Source organism: Protopterus annectens, chromosome 5.part0 (genome assembly GCF_019279795.1).
Source record: "Protopterus annectens isolate FY-2018-M chromosome 5.part0, PAN1.0, whole genome shotgun sequence".
Taxonomy (NCBI): domain Eukaryota; kingdom Metazoa; phylum Chordata; order Ceratodontiformes; family Protopteridae; genus Protopterus; species Protopterus annectens.
Window position 1 is genome coordinate 1,096,808,698 of NC_056735.1, and position 20,647 is coordinate 1,096,829,344.

Below are 20,647 nucleotides of genomic sequence, written 5' to 3' on the forward strand. Positions count from 1 at the left end.
TTTATGATTGCTACCTTGTAAGGGCCGTTTATCAATTACTGTTACTGAATGAAAGACTGCAAGTGTGTTAACTATGTTTATTGTTGGAATGCAAATCTGTTTCTATTGCCAGAGTCAACACACTTAAAACTTTACAAGTCTGTTTTCCAATGACAGTTTTGTCCTTATGTTATCTACAATTTATACTGTGCTCACAATGTCATGATTGTGCATGTACTTCTCTGTATAGCACTACATGTTTAGAAGGCAATGACAATGCTTTGCTAGCACACAATTCTTGACCCAGGTGCAAATGCTTGAACTGTTCTATGTTTAACATATGATTTATCCTGATCCACATTGATTGCTTAAACGCCATTACAAGCGCATTATTAGCATTTTGATAGTGCTCTACATGTACTGAGCTGCATGAGTCTAATTAGCATGTTATGTTAATTAAATGCTTGAATTGTTACTTGATTGCTAGTGTGTGTGTGTGTGTGTGTGTGTGTGTGTGTGTGTGTGTGTGTGTGTGTGTGTGTGTGTATGTATAAAAAAAAGGACATCTAAACTGTGACCATTTCCTATACTCTTCCATCCACATGGCTACCACTCATGGTATATTTTTCTGCAGTGTTTCACCATCCCTCTGGCTCTCCCAGTTTCTCTAACTTAACACTCACCCCTTTTCCTTTTCTTCGCTCTCCTCTACTCTTTTAGCTCCTTTTGCTTCCTGCTTGCATCTAGTGCCCAACCTGTATTTTTTACTAGTTCTTTCTGTAAACAAATGACTGTTTCTATTAAAAGCTTACTACTGTATTTTTTTCTGAAATTTCAGACCAATTAGATTGCAACACTGAAGGGAGTCTTCAATCTGGAAATAACCCCCATCACCAGCAACCAAATGTATGAAAACACAAACTAAGTGAATGCCACTTCTGCACTGTACCAAGTATCTTGCTCTACTGCAAAAGTTAATGTAAGGATTCCATTAGAGTTGAACTTTAAAATTTAATGTAAGGATTCCTTTAAAGCCATAATGACTGAAGTAGTTTAGTAAAAACCGTTACCTATTGTACATATTCTGAAGTTTTACTTCATTCTCAGCTTACCACCTTAGTAGAACATGTTTGGAAGTCTAAAGATGTCCTAAATATTTTTTTCCCTAAGAATTATTTACCATAAATCTCTGCAAAATACTTCAGGCAATATATAGGATAGTGTCATATGAATGATAAATCTAGCTCATATTTAAGATTATATGCTTATGTGCGCATCACTTCTTATATATGAATTCCAGTAAGGCCACCCATTCCAGCATTCTGTTTCTTGGTGATGCTCTGGTCTATGAGAGGTTGGAACCTACTTTTCACCCTTGTTCAGCTCAGGATCACTCAGCTCTCTACCCTACCCCTAATTCTCACCACCCCCTCCTCTTCTACATTTATACCAGAAAAATCCCACCCCTATAAATCTTGTCAACTCACTCCACTATTCAGTGGTTCCCTGTTACATCACTTCCTTAACTCCTCATTTCCAAAATCTCTCAATAAATACCATTCCCCCACCACTATCAATAACTCGTCTACCTTTCCTTTATATGCTATTCCAAAGGGCATGTTACTTCTTAGCCTGTCTGATTTCCTTCTCATATTATTTGCCTATTTCACATTTTACTATAATTTGACAAGAATAGTTATCCTGTAATTTCTCATCCACCCACTCATAACTTCAACTCCTTACTCATTTCACCCTACCTATACACAGATGTCAACCATCTATATCCCAAGTACAGAATCCTTAACTCATTTTCCAAAAAAAAAAAAACAAGAATAACTTACATAAAAATAACCACAAAAAAAAACAGAAATAGCATTCCTTTACACAAAAATTCTCGTAGGAGGTGACATCCATCCCAAACCAGAACCCACTGGATACCAGCAGCCACATAAAAATAATTATACCAGACTCCTATGCCTAATCCCACAAAGGCCAACCAAAAATAACTTTTGTCACCATAAACATTAGAGTCATAAGAAACAAAATTATCAACCAACATGACTGGATAACCCATAACAATCAAAACATCCTAGCCATCACTGAAACCTGGCTAAAAACACACTTTGCCACACTTTGAAATAACCCCTCCAGGCTTTAACACTATCCAAAAAGATGACACAAATAGGAAAGATGGTGGTGTCACTCTATTACTCCCAAACAACCATCAGGTAACTCCCTACAAAGACGTCATATCAAAATTTAACTCAGCTGAACTTCTCATCACTTCCTGAAACTATTTGAAGACATACTGCATTGGACAACCATAACTATCTCACATAAAAAAATAATACTACAGGATGTCAACATTTACTGGCTTAGCCTGACTTCTACTTCTCCTACTTTCAGTATAAACCTATTCAGCTTAAAACAGCTAATTAATACACTTGCATACAAAGGTAAAACCAACCTCAATACTTGAATGGATCCCGATCTCAGAACCCAGAAAATTTACCTCCAAAGGTACTCTATCAAATTCCCTTAGTGACCATCTTCCAATATACACAACAAGACTCTGCTAATCCACCTACACAGCAAATCCTAAAAACTCACGCTTGACCTCTAACTTTAATCCAAATGCATTAAGCATGCCTTGCAAGCATAAACTGGAATATCCTAAAAAAAAAATCTCATTACATGATGGCATACTCACATCCAACACAATTTCCTTAAATACCCTAAACACCCTTGCTCCTCCAAGAACTAACAGTATAAGCTAATAATGCAATCTGGCTCTCAAATAACAATAGAATGCAGAGACAAAGCCATGGAGAAAAAAAAAAAAAACAATCACCAAAAGTACTGAGAACTCAGACCAAATTAAAAAAAATGCTGACAAGAAATAATACTATAACATTCAGAACAATAACAAACAATCCCCCCCCCCAAAAAAAAAAAAATTCTGGTTGTCCAATCACAGACAACATCACACTCCTAATCCACCTCCCATCACCCCTCTCGAAACTGCCACTCAACTCAATACATACCTTCATAGATAGCATAGGGGAATATTTGTTGAGGGAGGCCATCTCAACTAATAACCTCTCTCAACAACCACAAACCTGCAGCTCTAATTTTAACTTTAAACCTATACCAACATCCTATATGAAACAATGCCTTAATAAGATTAAACCAGGTTCCATAGCAGCAGATGACCCCCCAAGAAAATACCTTAAAATGGCTGCTAATAGTATTGTCCTCCCTATTTCTGGACTTATACATGTCCATCCGCAAATCTTACATTCTTCCCCTTTGGAACATTTTACATACATATTATGTTTTCATTTAATTTTAATTAAATGTAGCATAATTGCACATTATCCTCCTTCATAAAAGAGCGCTCCTTAACAGAATTTAATAATTTCAGACCCAGTGCAATTGTATCCCCTCGCTCTAAAATACTAGAAAAATGCAATCAGAAACAACTATTATCATACCTAACCCAAAAAGGACTCCTAACTCCTGCCCAACTTGGGTACTGTCTGCACCACAAGACTAGCATTGTACTGCCTTCATCTTCACAGAAACTATCAACACAGCCAGAGGAAGTGGTAGACTAATTTCCTCCTTGTTTCTAGATCTGGACGGTGACCAGAAAGACCACTGCTGATACTTGAATGCAATAAAAAACTTTTTATTCTTGATTACACACGTCACAAGCAGGTTAAGCGCTTTCAGCTGTACACAACAGCCTTCCTCAGAACAATGTTATGCCTATATGGTCTAACTTTTATACAAAATCAGCTACTCACTTAATTGAATAATCATCCTGAATGCCGCCAAAATTTTTTAAGGGTGTATTACCATCTATACAAGGAAATTCAAATATACTTTCGTGATCTAAACACTTAAAGCATATTGGTTTTCATATTCAATGTAAAAATAAAATTCATATGCAAACAAACATGATGTAGCGTGTATAGAGTACAAATATAGTTCGTCCTAACCTATCCTCTCTATTATGCTCTACTCTATCTAAAACTACTATGTACACATTAAAATGTATATGCAATACTACTATGTAAATTAAAAATGTTAAGAAAATATATTTCTAATTAAAATACATGAGTGTCCATGTTAAAACACATAAAAAGCTCCTAAGGGAAAGGTACGGAAGAGGATCGTAGGACCGATAACGGAGGACGGAGAAGTTCGTAAACTAGAGGACGACATTGGACATACGTAAGGAACGTCGCTCGTTTGAATCTGTTACATCTTAACATCATGAAAGAAATTGACACAAACACCGACCGTTGCTTTCCCAAAGGTTTGAGAAGCGTGGATTTGGATACGGGTGTAAATATACCAATGGAGAACGTGATTGATACAGCAACCAAATGTAAAGGTACTGTACTGGAGGGATTGATATAATCAATAGTGATGTACAAATGTAGTAACCATCCATGTGATATCATGGATCAGGATGTCACGTTCGATTTTAGTTTTAATAGAGGGCGACAAGACACATTACACAACGGAGCACCGAAGGAATATCCAAGTATAAGAACTTATGGAAAAGGGAAATCTAAGGCCGTACAGGCCCCTAAAGGTACTGTTTCCAAGACATACATGTTTGATTGTTATAGCCCCTGCGACTTAAACCTTCTTTGCAACATAATGGACACAATATAGAAGTTAATAATAATAAAAGCACCAAAACAAAGGTCGTAACAGAGACTGTATGGAAGACGAACTGATGGTGCAGTTCCTTGACGAAGTTTTGTTTTTGTGATGACAATGGACGCTTTGTTAATAATAGGATCAATAGTATGGATAAAACATATATGTCTGTTAAAGAAATGATTTTTGAGTATGGAAAGAAACTAGTTTCCTACAAAACACCAAATTAGACTGTTGCTATTTATCTAAATGTCTTAAACTAAAGATTGTACCAAAAGGCATGAGATTTTTTAAATTACCATTAGGAATTAAATATGGGAGTGAGATTATTAAGGATTTTAACGAATTATTTGACAATTTTGGGTATGCATTCATTAAGACTGTTATCAAACATTTGAATGAAAAACTCATTAAGCTGGCTAACGAACTAGAGAATATTAACAACATGATAACAAGTCATAACGATTTTGATACATGGAAGGATTTGTATAGGAAACAGTATGAAATTGCAGACAATAAAATACAGAATATAGTGGAGAGGAAGAATAGGAAGATCATTCGTGATGTCGAAATATATAAAAATAATAGGGCATATGTATGGCCGACATATAGAGATGGTAATAATGAAGTGAACAATTTTCACACTAGAAGAAAATCTGTTAGAACTAATGGAAGGGAAGAAAATTTTCAGGGGGGAAGATTCTTTCCAGCAAGAAATTACAACAAGCAGTGGTAAACAAATCTTATGACAACTCTATTAAGTCCAGTATGACAAAGGGTACAACCAAAAGTAATTTCAAAATACAGCTTGGGAAAGACGATGAAGCAGTGAAGTATACCTGTGATGAAGGTTTGACTGATAATGTTAGTTATACTAGTACAGGAGAAACAAACAGTACGCTCCCAGAAATAAACATTTTTGATGGATTTAAGGTGTATAATTACACAGAAATGATAGTAAATCCTGAGATGGGATCATTGTTGAGTAAAGGTATGAAATATATTCCAGTAAGTAGACTGCAACTAGTAGACAACATTAAGGAGATTAAAATGTTCTGTAGAAGACTCAACCTGGCTATACAATTTAACAACACCAACAATAGTGTTGAGAAGGGACAGATAGGTATAGCAGGGACTGATCTTAAAAAGAAAAGTACTTATATTCCTGATAACAATCAGCAAGTTGCGAACTATGAAAGATTGGTGTGTAACGATATATACTGGACGTACAAAAATATTAGGAAAACCAAATTGTCAGATATAGATAATCTCACAGATCTTGAGAGACAAGCATTACATACACTCATGAACAACAAAGAGTTAAGAATTATGAAGCCAGATAAGGGCGGTGGCAGTAATCTACTACACAAATGTTTATAATGAAGCGCTCTACAAACTCTTTCATGAGTCAGGAAATTATGAGACTATTTCTATTAACCAAATTAACATTGGTCATAAAAGAATTGATTTGGTTATAGAAGAATATTTGATTGACAATAGGGTTTGTAATGATACGTATTCCTTTATTAAGACTGATTATCCAGTGTTAGCTAAAATGGTGGGAATTCCAAAGATACACAAGAGTATGGAGAACCCCCCATTTCGCCCCATAGTTTCAGGTTCCCGTTCCAAAACCTTTAATATAGGGAAACTTATAGATAGCTGGCTTAAAGACATATATAAATCTATTTCTCATGTAATGAAAGATTCCTGGAGATTTTTGGGTGATTTAACCAGAGAGAAATGGAATTCTAACATTATTTATCTCACTATAGATGTGCAGGACCTATTCTCTAGTATCCCCAAAGATGAGGGCCTGGAATTTTTTGCCAGCAGCCTAAGGAAATATTCAGATTTGACATGGAATAAGATATTGTTGATATGTGACATGATGGGGCTTGTGTTGGACCATAATTACATAGCGTTTCAGGGAGAATTTTTCAAACAGACAAGAGGAGTGGCCATGGGAGCAGCGTGTGCTCCCATTTTGCCAATTTGGTCATGCTGGAGGGAGTCAGAGTATATATTTAACAGCAAATACTATTCCGACATCTCATATTACGCCAGATATCTGGATGATATTTTTATCTTGTGGAATGGCTCCAAAGAAAAAATACAGGAATTTATGACTTATATAAACAACACCACCAGTTTTCTAAAGTTTACACACAAGTAGTAATACCGAATAGCATTTTGGATGTATTTATCAGCCATGATGAAGTGGGTTTTATTTCTAAGCTTTACAGAAAGCCCACATTTTAATGATTATATACACTTCAGTAGCTGTCATCCCGCATGTATTTAAAAATATAGTGAAAGGGCAATGTATCCGAGTAGCTAGGATGTCCTCCACCAGGACCATCATGGAGAAAGAACTGGAAAATATAAGGCAGTTATTTTAGATAGGGCATATCCAATACAAATGGTAAACAACATCATTGGATATGTGAGAGATGAATGGGGAAATAAATACCCACCATTATTAGGGTGCTACAAAATGTCGAAAGATAAAGGACTTAATATTTTTCAAGGTAGAGTTTGTGTACTCACATATACACCTCACACATACTTGATTAAAGAAATTGTGGAAAACATTGGGCAATTATCACAACTATAGGAAATGAACAAAGTTTGGATAAATATCCAAAATGTGTGTACAAAACAGCACCCAACATTAAAAGGATGTTGGAAAAAGGTAGTTATATCAAGGATAAAGTAGACACACACAAAGCACAACAAAATGTGGTAGGTGTAAGCAATGTAAGTACATAAATATAGCCAACACCATCAGATTAGATGATATTAATAACACCTTCATCAGATGTAAAGCTGGGAATTGCTGTTCAAGGGTGTTGTGTACATAGCTAATTGCATTAAATGCAATGCACACTATATTGGGAAAACTGAAAGACAATTAAAGAACATATATGAACATACATATAGAATACAGAAATGTGATAGTAAAAATGCGTTATATAGACATGTTATGGAACAAGGGATAGATCATAGTTTCATTTTTGCTATTGTAGATCAGATCCCTATTACACCCATTGGAGGCAATTGGAAGATGGAGTTAGCAGCAAGTGAGAGTAGATGGCAGATTTTGACAGACTCTACTAGAAAACCAGGTCTTAATGACTTTGTGAGTATTAAACCCTTTTTAGCTTTACTTTGAGCAAGCACATATATTTGTTAAAGAGATATAATTATGTTATACTGACCTTTTACATGTAAAACATCTATACATATAGGTGACATGTACATCCATATCTCAAGAATATGGTTGGATAACAGTAGAACATCACTTCTTAAATGCCCTATTATTGTTATTTTTACTCTCTTATAGTAGTCTGATTTTCCCATATTTATTGTGTAGTTGGCATCATGACATCTTGGTCGCAGTATCATGTTGTTATTAAGTATTTTTGTACCAAACATAGAACTTATGATGAAGCAGGAAAAGTATGGCCAATGATATGTAGTTTAAATATTGAGTAATGTTGTGAACTATGCGTAATGGATTATTCCATATGTTTTAACATGGACACTCATGTATTTTAATTAGAAATATATTTTCTTAACATTTTTAATTTACATAGTAGTATTGTATATACATTTTAATGTGTACATAGTAGTTTTAGATAGAGTAGAACGAATAGAGAGGATAGGTTAGGACTAACTATATTTGTACTCTATACACGCTACATCATGTTTGTTTGCATATGAATTTTATTTTTACATTGAATATGAAAACCAATATGCTTTAAGTGTTTAGATCACGAAAGTATATTTGAATTTCCTTGTATAGATGGTAATACACCCTTAAAAAATTTTGGCGGCATTCAGGATGATTATTCAATTAAGTGAGTAGCTGATTTTGTATAAAAGTTAGACCATATAGGCATAACATTGTTCTGAGGAAGGCTGTTGTGTACAGCTGAAAGCGCTTAACCTGCTTGTGACGTGTGTAATCAAGAATAAAAAGTTTTTTATTGCATTCAAGTATCAGCAGTGGTCTTTCTGGTCACCGTCCAGATATTACACTTGGTTTCCTGCTGAGTAGTGTATTGTTTCTAGATCTGTCAAAAGTCTTCAACATTGTCAGCCACAGTAAACCTCCTACAAATGCTCTCTCTTGGTCTAGCTCATCCTACCCTCCAGTGGTTTAATAGCTACCTGTCTGATAAGCAGCAATCAGTCAAATGGCACTCCATTCTGTCCACTTACCTTCCTGTAACTATGGGGGTTACACAAAGTTCCATCCTCGGACCCGGAACCCCCCCTTTAACATACTCACCAACACTCAGCACTCATTCACACAAGTCTCACTAATGCAATTCACAAATGATTCCATCCTTATACACTCCTCTGACATTTCCAATTAATCACCAAAGAAGCTCTTTCTGCTACAGAAAACCAGTTCCACATCTACCAACTTATGCTCAACCCAAAGAAAGTCAAAGTACTTCATTTCTTTTCAAAAACTCTCCATCATTAAAAATCAAATTTCAAAATCCTTGTTCTTAATGGCAACATAAATGAAGTCACCTCCCATACAAAACTATTAGGGGTGACAAAAGATGACAACCTAAAGTTCGACCTCCATATGCAAAATTTCGTTTTAAGGAGATGCCAAAAAGTAGGCACACTTTAAACAACCAAAATTTTCCTTACTAGTTCAACCAGAAATATTCTTGCATGTGCATACCTTCTCCATTCACTCCCATGCTCCCGTCCTTACAAACCTGCAGGTAACACTAATAATGCAGCAAACACCCCTTTCCATAACCACCACTGTACCACTCTCAAAAGTCTAAACTAGACAATTTCCCCACCATCTAACAAAGTCGTAATTTGCCTTTAAAAAATCACTACTCACCACACAAACTGCCCATCATTACAAAATACTCTCGTTACATACACCCCAAACAGAGATCTAAGGTCCTCTGACCAACATCTTCTGACTATCCACATACCTATCAAATCTGCCAGACAGAGCCTATGCTCTTACTGTGTTGCCAAATCATGGAACTCTGTCTGCATCTATTAGATCTATTTACCATTACCACAATTTTGCAAAATGATTCTTAAAAAACACTTAACCAAAACATAGCTCAACCCCTGTACCCCATCTGGTTAACCTACACCCTTAAACAATAACCACCACCACCTTCCACAACTATCATAACTTTTCTCTCCCTCTCCTAGCTTATGAGAGGTTTTCAACATCCCTTGAGTCTCTAACTTCATTACCAATTACCCATCACTTACCTTACTCTCTAATCTTACAGTATTGCTCTCCTATCCAACAATATATTTTCTGTACAATAAATATTTACTCTGCACCAACCATTACTTTGATACATGTTCAGACCTAATGCGTTTAACCACGGTTATATATTATCTAACTAGAAATATTGCTTAGTTAGTGCTGTATACTCTCAAAACATAACATTTATGTCCTCTCCTTCTCAATGACTTTGTAGCATTTCATTCTATTTGCTTTTTACTTTATTTTATCCTATTGTGTACCTCTGCTGAAAACAGGCAACTTGCCCAGCTGGGCCATCCCTGGAAGCAAATGTCAATAAATAAATAAATAAAACAAATAAAAAGGCTTAACATCTTCTTTGTTACTCGTTTCTCACATGGTTGGATATCTGTCAAGTACATGAGAGGGGGCAGTAAGTACTCTCTAAACACAGGTTCTCTCTGAATCACATGTCCCTCATGTTTTCCATACTCTCAAGTTGAATGAAAAATGACATCTGACTGCCTGTACAATGGAAGAATCAGGCATGTTTTCAGTGCTGCTACTGTCTACCTGTAGGCTAACTGTAGCCTCCTGGAAAATATCAAGAACCTTATTGTTGGGGGTCTGCAATCCTTCTGTACTCTGCAGTTAAACTTAGATTAGTGGGGGGAAATGCCTCTTTCTGCCAGCCTCCTTTTGTTATTGTTGCTGCTACGTCCCCTGATGAAACCACATACACTGATAGCTTCTTTATGTTCCGTTGAATGGATGGTGCGTGTAATACAATTTGACATCCACAACAGTTTGCTAGATGCTGCTGACCCTCTTTGACCAACAGAACAGGGGATGAAAAAGGAGAGTCAAAACAGGTAATTTTAGATTCCCTGTAAAAATCAGTTAAAGCAAAGAATGTTGGTGTAAGCCAAAGCCAAATTCTGCTGTCTGAGCAGCAATCTCTGCTACACTGCAAAGCATGTGGCCATGAAGTTACTCATATTAGAAGAGGTTGAGGCCTGAATCCTAACTTCTCTGTCAAAAAGACCCATCTCATAACCCCTACAAATGCCTGGTGAATTTTATCAGCCAAATAGCACTGGAAATATACCATGTGAACGAGAGTAGTTCTGCTCCTAAAGTGAAAACACAGTGGATGTAAATAACTATTTCTCAAACCTAACCATCATACGGGATTCCCCATATGGAATGTGGAGGCCTGACTCTGTGGAGCTGCACTCCTCATAGTATACTAAAGATAAGGAAGGACAATGAGAGGCGGAAGAAGACTTTTATTAATAATACATTTTAATTTGTTATCTGTAGTATTTATTTGCCTTTGTTTACCAGGAAAATCTGACTGGGCAATGCCACTTTTTGGCAGAGGCCCAGGAAGAAAAAGCTCCAACAGAGAATACAAGCACAGGTTAACAATAATACTGAATACAACTGTACATAAAATAATTGTATGACAGGATTTAAAACAAGAATACAGGACACAGTCAAAGGTACATGCATGTATGAGCAGTATCCAGCTGGAGTGCTAGCAAATCAGGTAACAAATATATGTACAATTTCACAGTGACATACCTTCATTAACCATATTGGCAAGTCCACTGGATGAGTAAGAAAAGACCACTGAATGGACACAGTCCATTGCAGAGTCCTCATATGATATCTGGTCAAAGGAACCAACTCTATGGATGCTGCCATATGACCTATAAGTTTCATATATATGTGTGAGCTGGAGGCATACCTCTGAACCATACTGAATTATTCGATAAATGCCAGTTTTGAGATTCTCAACTGTGCAGTGTTTCATACAATGTCTGGAATGTTTGGCTCATAATATTGGTCTGTTCCTCTTGGTTTTCTGGCAAACCAGTGAGAACTGAATTCACTAAATAATGACAGCCATCTAAAGTTTGTCTTCCCATCTTTCAGGAAACGCATGGTAACACAAAACATTTTATTCTAGCAACTTTCTAAGATTATACAAGCAATGTTTTTTTTCCAGAGTTCTTGTGCTGCATAGTTCTTCAGGGGGAGATAAGTTTAGTGCTGCTTATGCAAAGTCTTTTTGTGTTGGTGCACAACAGGTAGAACACTTGCTTTAGATGCAGAAGGCTGTGTTTTCTACTCTCACAGTATGTAGACGGATTGCTGATACTGTACTGTGTTGTACTTTTAAATGGAGTGGATGCTGCAGACCGAAGAATGTCCTCTTTGTTGAAGATGCCTAGTAACTATGAAGCTGTTATCAGTTTGCCATTCATTCCCTATTGCAATATTACCAGCTTATTCTTTTTTTTAGTATAACATAGGCAATTTCTTCATCAAAGGCAACAGGCACTTTATTTGTAAATGAAACCAAATATAAAGTTTTTTGCTGGCAGTAACCTCTTCATTAGTTACAGAGCTCTTTAATGTGGAATTATTTAGATGACTTTTACTTCTGTAGAGATTGTGCATATTTACTGATACTGGTGGATTGTAGAAGTCTGAGCAGATTTTTATGGCGGAAATATTCTGAATTGGCCAGTTTTGTCATTATTGGTTCATGCATTTTGTTTGATTGCTTACTGTAAAAATGTTCAAAACAATACATTTAACATGTACTCTAACAAGTGTGCAGTATTATACAAGGAATATAATGTGATACAATCAGGAAGGTGCATCAAAGAACACATGTATGTTTCATGTGCAAGGGGCCTATGATTTTTTTTAAAACCGGCCAAAGGTATTCTTTATCCATCAATGGCCAGATACATTTTCTTTGAATGCGGGTTTTAATGATGTTTCAATGAATGAGAGCTTCTCATGCATTTTGTTTCATTGCTTACTAGAAAAATGTTCAAAACAATAAATTTAACACACGCTCTAACAAGTGTTTGGTATTATACAAGGAATATAGTTTAATACAATCAGGAAGGTGCATCAAAGAACACATGTAGGTTTTGTATGGAAGGGGTCTATGATTTGAAAACAGCCCAAAGGTTATCTTTATCTGCCACTGGCCAGATGCATTTTCTTTGAATGTGGGTTTCAATCCTGTTTCAATAAATGTGAGTTTCAAGGGCAGAGAAGTTTTAATACTAAGTCTATTTTCATTGTGACACTGTATTGCTTTGTTTAGCAGATGTCTATTAGTGTTTGTGCTATAAAATGTAAAATAAAAGTTTTAAATGAAATCCAAATAATCATTGTAGAAGTAAAGCAGTATGCACGTTACAGTGTTTATGGTAAATGGGACGAAATAGCCAAGTAATGGGACATTAGAATGTCTGCAGGGGGGAAGGATGTGTATGGGGGGGCCCATTCGACCATGATTTTGTGAGGGAGAAAGTGCAACAAACTCAAAGACAGCCCTAGGGGACACAAACTCTAGCTATGCCACTGATCAGTAGGCCATGGAGAATGACTTTTGTAGGTCCCAGCAAACTATAATCTTTAGCTAAGATTAGAATATTGCCAACCATTAAATGCCCTACTTTTACCACAAAACCCACATACCGCACATCACCAAAAACAAAATCCTAAGGTTCATCATCTTCTTCCTTCCCAGTGAACATCAATGCTACGCATTTTAAAAAAATGGTTGCCATTTCCTACAGGTACTGGGCTCTGGGGCCATATTTTGGTCATCCGTTCTTCAGTTTGTGTTTGAAAGTTAGTATCCCACAATTCCATTGGAGTGAGCGGGGTTACATAATTATGTACGCAAGTTTTATGTTAATCAGCATACAGATTTGTACCCATTTTTCATGGGCCTTTGTCCAGATTTTTGATGTTTCCAGGTTGAGAGGTATGACTGGAGGCTTCAAGGCTGCAAGCACAAACAAGGCCTGAGCACGAAGGCTGGACTCTGGAACTTGGAGGCCTGGTGATTTGACGGAGTGTCTCCAGGAAACAGCCAATAAATTCTAAAATCTGCACAGGCTAAAGGCTCAACTTGGGATAATTTGTTGGAGCAAGGAATGATTGGCTGGGATAAGTGATGCTCTTGTTGAGAGTGGTGATGAGCGAATTGTCCAGGTAAGGAAAGACCTGAAATCTCTGAGCCAGAGTCAGACTGAAACTGCTGCCATGCACTTGGTAAATACCGGGGGGGGGGGGCTATGGTGAAACCAAACAGCAGGGCCCTGAACTGGTAATGACTGGCCCCCAGATGGAACTTCATAAACCTACTGGAGCACGTCTATTCTGATATGATCGTAGGTGTCCTTGAGGTCTATCGAGCTCATGCAATCATCCTTCCTCAAAACAGGCAAGATGCACTGCACCATGACCATCCTGAACTAAGTCTTTTTCATGAACTGATTTAGTTTGCTTAAACCCAAAATTGACCTGAGGTTCTTGGTCTTTTTTGGTCCTAAAAAGAAGCTGGAATAGACCTCAGATCCTTGCTGGCCTGGTGGGACCTCCTGGATTACCTGATTTGCAAGCAGCTTGCGAATCTATACAGCTGCATACAGTCTCTGATGGGGTGGAACATCTGTGAGATGTTGTTGACAACCGTTTGGAACTTCTGAAAAAAGAATGTAATAACTTCTGGATCTGACTCAACACCCATGCATACGAGGTGATGGTCTTCCAAGCTTTTGGGTAAAGAGCCATATGACCCTTGACTGTTTCCAGAGCACAGCAGTCAGGGAAACCTATGACCCCCTGACTGTCTCCAGAGAAGAGTAGTCAGCCAACCCTTCAGGGTCACAAAGGGCCTGCTGGAGAAAGCCCCATGGAAACCCTGATTCTGCAGATCATTACAACCTCATCCACCCCATCATCAGAAGAAACCTTCTGAAACAGCATCCTGAAAGGACTGCTGCAACCTTCTGAAGAAGAGACACTTACCCCCTTCTAATTCCTTGAAAAGGACTGTTGAGACATGGCACTCCAACAGCAGACAGTGTCTTCCCATCCTGTTAACTCCTTGTCAGTGAGAGCATCCTTAACCTTTGGCACAAATAAGGAACAGCCATCAATGGAAAGCAAGGTGAACAACTGAGTCTCCAGTGTCTTCTGCATCTCTGTAGACTGCTGCATCTTGAGATTTCTTGACATTTAAGACACTATGCCCTGCTGAAATCTTGTCATGTGTGAAAGGTAATTAAGAGCTCTCAGTGCAGAAGTGACTGAGGCATAGGAGTGCTTCCTTATACAATTAATTTTCCAGTAAATTACTTAGCATTAACAGCCAATTACACCCAGCAGTACACATTTCTTTTTGTTCTGGAAATGCACATTAATGTAAAACAAAGAAAAAGCTGTTCCTTACAGCCTGTAGTTCAGAAACTGGATAGTTCAACCACAAAAAAGATACTATCATGTCTACACTGAAGCACAACATCCTATACATGAATGCATGGTGGTTGGAGCACATCAGTATTTAGGAAAGCACCTTATACAGTGAATTTTACTGAAAAAATAAAAATACAGATTTCATGTGCACATCAGGGAAACAAGGTAAGTCCAATGATAGAACACAAAAATAGAACTTTTTCATGGATTGCCATTTTGTTGATGTGCACAAGATTTTTAAAGTGTGTTTGGTTACTTGAGAAGCAGACAAAATTAATGCATTCAAATGAATTATTTACCTCGGAAGAGTGAGAAGAAAGGAAGATAGCAGTTAACTTTCTCATATTCTGAAAAGAAGCCAAAAAAAATTAACATTTGAGCCTGGCAATTCAAAATTCTGAAAGTTAAAGTAGCAGAAGAATAAATTTTCTTTCAAAGTCTATCAAAAGCTTTCCCATCATTTTTTTTTCAAACACCTTTATTGAATTATCACTTGTGACAGGAAAATTTACATTCATATAAAAGTAATCACAATATTTTAACATAAACATTATATTTCACATATATTTTCCAAAAAACTCTATTGAATTATCACTTGTGACATAGGCAAATTTACATTCATATAAAAGTAATCAAACTATATTAACATAAAATTAAATTATGTACTCACCATAATGTCCCATCTGTGTTGTCGATCTTCATTCATCCTTGACCTTTGGGGTACTCTGTTCCGATCCTTGAAACAGCTCTGCCGTTATACATCACGCACCAGCCCAAAACTCTCAAGGTAAGACTCCACCCACAATACCACTCTCCATATTACCACAGATATGGAGTTTGCAGCCATATAGCAAGACAGAGGAATCTGTGACAACAGGAAGAAGCCATTTCCAGGGTCAAACCTAACAAGTTTCCAGGACAAGTGTGCGATCCTCCAGGAAGTCTACAGGAGGGGGAAGGAGGGTGGGGTGTCAAGGATGAATGAAGATTAACAACACAGATGGAACATTATGGTGAGTACATAACTTCTTTATCTGATGCATTCATCTTGACCTTTGGGACAGCGTCTCAAACTACTTTATGTCCTGGATGGCCTTATGGAAGGATATTCCTGAGAACCATAGAGCCAAAGGATGCTCTTCCCTTAGAAACCATATCCAATTTGTAATAAGTGATAAAGGTATGCAGAGTAGCCCATGTTGCAGCTGTGCATATTTCATCCATGGAAGCCTAGAGTGATAAACAGCTGACATGGCTATCGATCTGGTTGAATGCACTCTCATAGGCACAGGTAACTTGAAGTTGTTGAGATTGTAAATGAAGGTAACACAATCTCTTAGCCATTTAGACAATGTAATTTTTGAGACAGATTTTCCCAGAATTGGACTGGAAAAGGATACAAATCACTGGTCCAATTTTCTAGATTCTTTAGTCCTGCTGAGGTGAAATCGTAATGGTCTGTGAACATCCATCAAATGTAAGCAACATTCACCTTTGTTGGAAAAATTGGGGAAGAAAATGGGCAAATCAATAGTTTGATTAATACTGGATTCTGAGACCACCTTAGGAAGAAAGGAAGGGTTAGTTCTTAGTGAAAAACTCTATCCTTATGAAAAAACAGATATGGGAGTTTTGAACATACTTGAATTTCAGAAACTCTGGTAGAAGTAACTATTAGAAAAAGAGTTTTCCATGAGAGAAATTTTATGTGGCAAGTCACTGCTGGTTCAAAAGGAGGAAGCACCAAAGATTGTAAGACTAAAGTCAGATCCCATGGAGCTATAGGCTCTTTAAATGGAGGTTTTAATCATAAGACCTCTTTATGGAATACTTTGCATAAGTGGTGGGAAATTAATGAATGGTCCACAATGCCATTGTAGAAGTTTGAAATGGACGCTAATTGAACCTTGATTGTGGAAGCAGAAGCTCCTTGATCAAAAAGGGAAGCTAAGAATTCCAAAATTTTCTCAACTAGTGCAGAGAAGGTATTGAGGTATTATAACAGGCCCAAATCGAAAATCTCTTCTATTTGCTAAGGAAGAGTTTCCTGGTGGATGGTCTATGGGAAGCCAGTAGAATTTTTTAAACTGGGGAAGATAAGTTATTCTGCCTGACGACTAATGGAATCGGAGGAACCAAGCTGTAAGCTTGAGATTCTGAAGGTTAGGGTGCACTAGTACCTGTGGGTTAGATACCAGGTCTGGAACTGGGTCCAGAATCCATGGACAGTGAATTAGGTGAAAGGGGAACCAGACTTGTCGGGGCCAGAAGCGTGCAATGAGGATCACTTTGCTTCTCTCACCCTACGAGCTTTCTTCAAAAAGAGAGAAATGAGAGGGAAGGGGGGAGCGTAGAAAAGACCAGAGGGCTAACTGAGAAGAAGAGCATCTCTCGGGCACTCCCCCATAGGGGGAATTAGGGCAAAGTAACTGCTGCATCTGTTGTTCATGGGTAATGCAAAGAGATCGCATCAAGGCTGGCCCCAGTGATGAAAAATCTCCTTCATCACGCTGGGATTGAGAGACCATCCATGAGGCAGGAGAATGCATCTGTCCACTATCACGCTGGAGTTTCCCGGGATGTGCATTGCTATTAGAAAGCAGTTGGAGGATATCGCCCATTGCCAAACTCCTGAGTGCTTCCTAACACAGGAGATAAGACTTGGTTCCACCCTGCTTGTTGCTGCACCATACCACTGACATGTTGTCTGACTGAATTACAATTATTTATTTATTTATTTAACATTTGTTAACCGGGAAAGTCAGACTTGGAACAAAGCCAATTTTTAGCAGAGGCCCGGGGAGAAATACTCCAGATGCATGTCTTTGTAACATGGGAGGAAACCAGAGCACCCGTAGGAAACCCACACAGATGCAGGGAGGACATGCAGACTCCGCACAGAAGGCAACCCTGCATAGAATCAAACCGGAGAACCTTTTGCTGTTAGCCGACAATGCTACTGCTGCACCACTGCACCGTTCATTACAATTGTTCTTAGAGGAAGGACAGATTGAAAGGCTTGCAACGCTAACAGCACTGCCCTCACTTACAGAACACTGATATGCAGGTTGGCATCTAGAAGGGACCAAGTGCCTTGGACTGTTCTTCCTAGATAACGCCACCGCACCCCATCTGGGAGGCGTCCATGGCCACAATGGCCTTGAGTTGAGGGGAAAGAAAGGAAGGCCCAAAAGAATTTCCTCGGATTCCATCCACCAGGATAAGTCCTTCTTGCAGCGACTGGTGATAAGAATTGGGGTACGTCACTGGATGCGTTAGGATGGACCACTGGGAATCCATGAGCCGTTGAAGTAGCCTCATGTGAAATCTCACTAGAGGAACCAAGGTAATGGTCGCTGCCATGGAACCTAAAGTTTGGAGGACTAGAATAGCAGGAACATTGTCTCTGGAGAGAATAATTTGTACTTGGGATTTTATCTTCTGCAGTCTGTGAAGAGGAAGGGAGGTTACACAAGAAATTGTATTCAGACGGGCTTCTATGAACTTTAGGTCTTGAGTGGGAGTTAGTTGGGATTTTTCTTGATTCACTGTAATACCCAGACAAGTGAACAGGTGCAGAATGAAGTTTGAGGCTTGTGGCAGTAGATGCATGGTGGGAGAGGTGATGAGCCAGTTGTCTAGATAAGGAAATACTCTGAATCTGTGCAGTCTCAAGTGAGCTGTAACTGCCGCCATGCACTTGGTGAGCACCCTGGGGTTGTGGTGAGATAAAAGGGCAATACTCTGAACTGGAAATGACTGGCTTTTAGCTGAAAGTGGAGAAACCTTCTGGAGTGTTTATCCATTTGTATGTGGTAATACGCATCTTGAAGGTCTATCGAGCACATCCAATCGTTTTCCTCTAGAAAAGAAATTATAGACTGAACTGTGGCCATCTGGAATTTTGTTTACTAAACAAATAAATATTTACTAAACAAACTTGTTTATAAGGCTGAGATCCAAAATTGGTCTCAAGGCCCCATCTCTCTTTTGGCACCTAAAAGAACCTTGAGTAAAACCTGGATCCTATTTGGTCTGGTGGGACTTCTTCGATGAATCTTTTGTCTAGAAGCTTTTGAATCTCTTAGGCTGCTTGGTCCCTCTGACTAGGTGGCCATTTGGGAGATTTCTTTGTGATCTTGGGAAAAGATTGAAGGGGATATGGTAACCTTTGGTAATAATCTTCTATACCCAAGTATTGGAAGTTATTTGTCACCAGGCTGTTGAGTGCAGAGAAAGTCTTCCCCAACTGCTTCCAGAAGTAAGTACTTGGGCCTTCTTTAAGGAGTGCTGGTAGGGTTGTCTAGAGAAAGAATCTTTGGACCCCAGATTTTGTGGGCCACCTCTGTTGCAGGGTCAATGTCGTCCATTAGAGCTTCCCCCTCTGTCCTCTGGAGAGCCACCGCCATGTGTATTCTGAAAAGGCCCTTGGGACTTTTTGAAAGACATCTTTCTGCTCCTCTGATTCCTACAGCAAGACCGTTGGGGAAAGAAAAACATATGCCCACTGCAGATAGGGACTTTCCATCCTTCTTGCACCTGGCTAGAGTTTCTTTGACATTGGGGCCGAACAAAGAAGATCCATCAAAGGGCGCATTGACAAAGGAAAATTTAAATGACTCTGCAAACTCACACAAGTGCATCCAGGTGTGATACCTTATGGCAAAGCCTGAACCCGCTGCCCTGGTTGTTCCTTCAGCAGCATGTGAATTGAGCCTCATGGATGAGTTGGAACTAGACTCCAGGGTGGCTAGCTGAGAGGCAACTTTATCCTGCACTTCTTCAGACACAGCTCCTGCGAGGATATCTGACAACTCCTTGATCAGATCTCTTTGCAGCCTAGTGAAATGTACCATAAAATTCAAAGACCTTAGGTCAAAGGTTAATGAAGCATACACCCGGTTTCCAAATCTGTCCATCATCCTAGACTCTTGGTTAGGGGGATAGACAGTGGGACTCTCATTGGCAATTTCCTTTTTTGGTGGACGCCACCACCATAGCATCCACAGCTAAGCCCCTTAGCCCAATGCTGGGGGTCTACAGGGGCTGACAAATTTTTGTCTAGTCTCCAGGGAATCGGCTCTATGGAATCAGAAGACTTCCATGCCCGCTGGGTGATCAATTTAACAAGATTGTCAAGCAGGAGGGGTCACCCAAGAAGTAGATGGGCGAGCACCAAAAGCTTGCAAGTACACGGATTCCTTAGAGGTCGGGTCTTTGGGCTGCCAGTTACCCTTCTGTTTGAGGATCACTAGGATGTCTCTGAAGGAGATGTCTTCTGGGGGTGACCAGGGGGAACCCTCCCCAACATCAAATTCCGTGTCTTCGGTGATAGACACTTCCAGGGAATCTAGGTGCTTCCTCTTGCACATCTTCGTTTGGGGTGGCTCCCCAGCTGGAATCTCTGAGGAGGACTCTGAAGAAGAGGGGTCCTGTACAGGG

At 38.7% G+C, this 20,647-nt stretch overlaps 1 protein-coding gene across 4 annotated transcripts in view; it reads right to left on the bottom strand.

Annotated features, from left to right (window-relative positions):
* Positions 1-20,647, bottom strand: part of CEP97 (centrosomal protein 97) — a 2,210,548-nt gene that overhangs the window by 1,537,250 nt on the left and 652,651 nt on the right. For 2 of the 4 annotated variants that reach the window (XM_044070960.1, XM_044070963.1), the window contains exon 5: positions 15,505-15,552. The exons of the other annotated variants lie outside the window; for them this stretch is intronic. In XM_044070960.1, coding sequence (XP_043926895.1) covers positions 15,505-15,552 — 48 coding nt within the window. The remainder of the gene's footprint in view (positions 1-15,504; positions 15,553-20,647) is intronic. 4 annotated transcript variants of the gene reach the window in all.